The following is a 4,103-nucleotide window of genomic DNA, read 5'->3' as shown; positions in this document are numbered from 1 at the left end:
GCAACATGTTGTCATATATCACCTAGAACCAGCTGATGTGCCATAATTTGAAAGGCCAAGCACACCAAATTGAGCTAAAATTGAGGTTTGAAAATCTCATTCTTCCTTTTGAATTTGGTTGGTCTCAATAAATTTCATGTGCGCTGCCAAACCCAATATATGGTAACCACTTCTTTGTTCTTATACTCTAAACGTGAAAATTTATACAAAATTTTCCACTTGGTTGAAAACTCACGAGCAACCTACTACTGCCAAAAATATTGAATAATCTTCTTTAGAATTAGTTAAGCACATTATTAACTAGAGGACAGCTCAATCAATTTGTCATATTTGGCACCGGAATACTTTGTGCGACTTTTTGCACCCGTGACACAATTCTATATTTAGACAATCTCATGGAAAATACAAAGAGAATCAAAGTTGGTGTCCAGCATTGGAAAAATCAATGCTAAATAAAGCCATGTATGAAATGCCAATATGCACAAAATCTTCAGAGATCCGGGCATCCAGCAATTGTGCTATAGCTCTTTGCACTTTAACGGCACCAGCATTTAGGACAGGAGAAATTATTAGGTCTACTAGAAGGACGGCTGACGTGATCCTCTCTAATCTCACAATCAATAAAATGCTATTATTTACGCAAATGTGATATTATCTGGTAATTTTTATTTTTTATTCTTTGTGCTGATTAGGAAGCTCACACATATATTTGCATAGATATTATCATCTCACTGGTTAGAGAGGACCACAACAGCGATCCTCTCGTTGTAAATAATAATTTCTCCTAGGATGGGCTATTTGGCCACTCAAATTATTAATTTTCTTTCTTAGCTTAGATTTTCACCAAATTTAAACAAAATTTTGAACTATATTAATCCAATATTAGCACCAATTTAAGTAAATTCCATACTTTTTACAAGTATTTGCAAAATTCATATGTTTAGAGTTAGTAATCAAAGCTAGTTAGCAAACTTTAAACCCATGGTTTAAGGCACTTGTAATTGGAAACAATTAGAGAAGAAAAAGTAATATATATGTACTTGAAATGAAAATTGAAAGAAAGAGATTTTTAACAACAGAGAAAGCTCTATACTTGATGAGAACAAGCTAACTACAATAATCATTTGACCATTTTTTTTCTTTTGTCTTTTTGGGTTTTTTTATTTTGCAGCAAATGAAATGTGTATTTCCCATGTTCACCTCTGTTCTGTTCCTATTCCATCTCATACCTTCATGGACTAGACAGACTAGGAAAACAACTCTCGGACCTAGTAAGCCCTGAACTATGAATTTCCCGGTCACTGTTCAGCGGACTACTCGGCGTAGACCTCATTGCCCTCGGCGAATCCAAACTGCGCCTTAGAATCTGTCTCATGGCTGCAATCAAATGCAGAGTAGGATCTGGAGGCGGATCAGAGGGCTTAAATTTTTTACAAAAGTTGATGTGCTTATTCATTGCTTCTTCAGTGCTAAGTAGCCTTTCAGACCTTATGATCTCGTCTTTTATGGCCTCGCCGCATAGGCCACATATCCATCTTCCATAGTAACGCTCCCGGACGTGTGCTATGTAGGCCGGCGTGCACTCCTCGGTTAGTCCACAGCAGTCACATATGACGAATTCTACTTCAAGTTGGGAAATGAGTTTTGTAGCTGCTGCTGTTTGTGTTTCTGGGGTTGAAAGAACCATTGGATCGCTGATTATAGTTGTAGACATTGCCAATAACCCTGTAAACAATACCGAACTATAAATATATACACATTTTCACTTCTTTCAGATGCAAAGTAATTCTTTTCTTTTTACAATTTTGTTCTGCAAGATGTTTAGCATATGAGAAAACAGAGGAATGGAAGAAAGTGAAAATTGTTTTGATACTGTTTGTATGGTTTCACAAAACCAATAACTCAACTATTCATGTTAAGATAGCTTGTTTTCTGAGAGAAAATATTTGTCTTCTTCAACTTTCTTTACTAATGAAGCATAAAACAATGAACATATACTTTACAACATAATCACACAAAGCAAAAAAAAAAAAAAAAAAAAAAAAACAGAACAATGAACAGAACTAAAACAAGTCTCTATTCAATAAATTCATAAGAACCCAATATTCAAAAACAGAGAAAGATAAGAGCTTTGATAAGAATTACCAGCAGAAGCAGATCAAAATGAACCCCCAGAAATTCTTTTTTCCTTTTTTGTCTCTCTGTCTCTTTACTTCTGCTACTCTGGCTGGCTTTGTATGTTTGTTATCTCTCTTTTTCCCACTCTCCTTCTTCAACCTTTTCTTCCTCAAGCACAATCTCACACATCAAAACCATTTCAAAAATAAAACTTTACAATCGAAACAGAACCCAAATTTTTATTTTCTTCAATGATCACCTTAAGAACTCAAGCTCATATCTTTTTTCTTTTTCTTTTTTCTTTTCTTCTCTCTCTCTTCCTCTCTTCTTTTTTCTTTGGTTTTTTGTTAACTTTCTAAGAAACCCAAATCTTATATAAGAAAACAAATAGATTGCTTTTTGTTTCTCCTCCACAAAATCCTCCACTCAAACGATATATTGAATGATATGAATAGTATAGGCTATAAGAAAGAAAGAAAGAGAGACACTTCGAGAGAGAGAGAGAAAAAAAAAATTTTTTGGGGGAGAGAAATCCAATGATTGAAGCTTTAGGGGGTGGACTATGGTATAATCCACGTAAGCAACATTTGCTGTCGGTGAATTCTGACCGTTGATCTTTGGATTGCCAGCTAAGCATTATCAGATTGTGAAACTATTCTTAGCCAATATGTGCTGTGCTGTTCTTATTAGGCCTTTCTTTTCTATGTTTTTTCTTGGTTATTTTATGGAGCACTCTTTGTTTGCCACGTGTATCCCACAAAACGTGTAATGTACAGTTTTGAAAAATCTCATTAATTAGAGTTTGGGACATATAGGAAACTACACCCAAATTTACACTTTGCTTATGTGTTAATTTTTTATTTGATTTCAGTTTTTTTTTAGTACACGTAATATACCTATGTGAAAGTATCAAAATCCAATCAAGAGTTAATGCATAAGTAAGGTGTGGATTTGACCATTTTCCTAACATTACTCTTAAAAGAAATATAACCGTCATTTAAAATTTCATAACTAAACTAACTATTAACACCATTTTCGCAAAGACTAATCGGCAATACTACCAATATCGTCTTTATCGTACACTAATCATAAGATATTGTGTTAACGGTTATGAAACTTCTCATATTAATGTTGAAACTAATTCTTGTTTTATATATAGTTGACAGAGTGATTAGTACTATTTATGGCATCAAAGTTCTAGTTAGTTTGGTTACAGTTTTTTAGGTGGTTCAGGTTTTTAAACTACCATGAGAAGTAATGCATTGGATGCCACTCAAAAAGAAATGGTATGTGTAATTACTACAACTTAATAGAAGAACTATGAAACTAGCATTAGTTATAACTGATTTTCAAGTGGTGAAAACTTCAAAAAAGATGTAGTCATTTTAGGACATCTGTAACATGCCTTTAAATAGGGTGTCCAAAGGTGATCGACCATTGGATATCACCTAAATAGTTGGGTTTTTTTTTTTTTTTTTTTTTGAGAGAAAGAGTTTCAACCTATGGCGTCCGCTCCTAATAATAGCTCTTTATTATTAGACCAAGATACCAATCAGTTTTGGTGTAGGCGGAGATTGAACCCCAGATCTCTTATACAACCATCAAAAACTTTACCAATTGAGCTAAAATTAATGAAATCAATATTGCAAAATTCCATGTCTTTTGTTTAATTTTTAGACAAATTTCTAACATTGGTTGCCAATATCAGTTCACATGGAATCAAATATAGATAACGTGATATTGTCTATGATGTCTAATCTAGATTGACTTTAACTTTCGTTTAAATAATAAACATAACACTGTGTAGGTAGATTCGATTTGTGCAAATTGTTCACATTAACTTTTTATTTTTTTCGATAAAATATTAAACATGTTACTCATATTAGGTATAAACTCTTAAGAGAAATTTTAGAATGCCTATGATGTCTAATTTAGATTAAACGAAGCTTTGGTTTGTTTCAAAAACTATAATCACTCTCTTTTTT

General features: G+C 33.2%; 1 protein-coding gene across 1 annotated transcript; it reads right to left on the bottom strand.

Moving 5' to 3' along the window:
• Nucleotides 1-1,011: 1,011 nt before the first annotated feature.
• LOC115988958 lies at nucleotides 1,012-2,624 on the bottom strand. The gene is made up of 2 exons (XM_031112593.1): nucleotides 2,146-2,624; nucleotides 1,012-1,725 (listed from the first exon to the last, which is right to left on the bottom strand). Exon 2 carries the CDS (start codon nucleotides 1,712-1,714, stop codon nucleotides 1,232-1,234), a length of 483 nt encoding a protein of 160 aa, XP_030968453.1. The 5' UTR covers nucleotides 1,715-1,725; nucleotides 2,146-2,624; the 3' UTR covers nucleotides 1,012-1,231.
• Nucleotides 2,625-4,103: the final 1,479 nt, after the last annotated feature.

This window comes from Quercus lobata, chromosome 5 (assembly GCF_001633185.2).
Source record: "Quercus lobata isolate SW786 chromosome 5, ValleyOak3.0 Primary Assembly, whole genome shotgun sequence".
Lineage (NCBI taxonomy): Eukaryota > Viridiplantae > Streptophyta > Magnoliopsida > Fagales > Fagaceae > Quercus > Quercus lobata.
The sequence above is the reverse complement of the archived record's forward strand: the minus strand, read 5'-3'. Positions and strand labels throughout refer to the sequence as shown.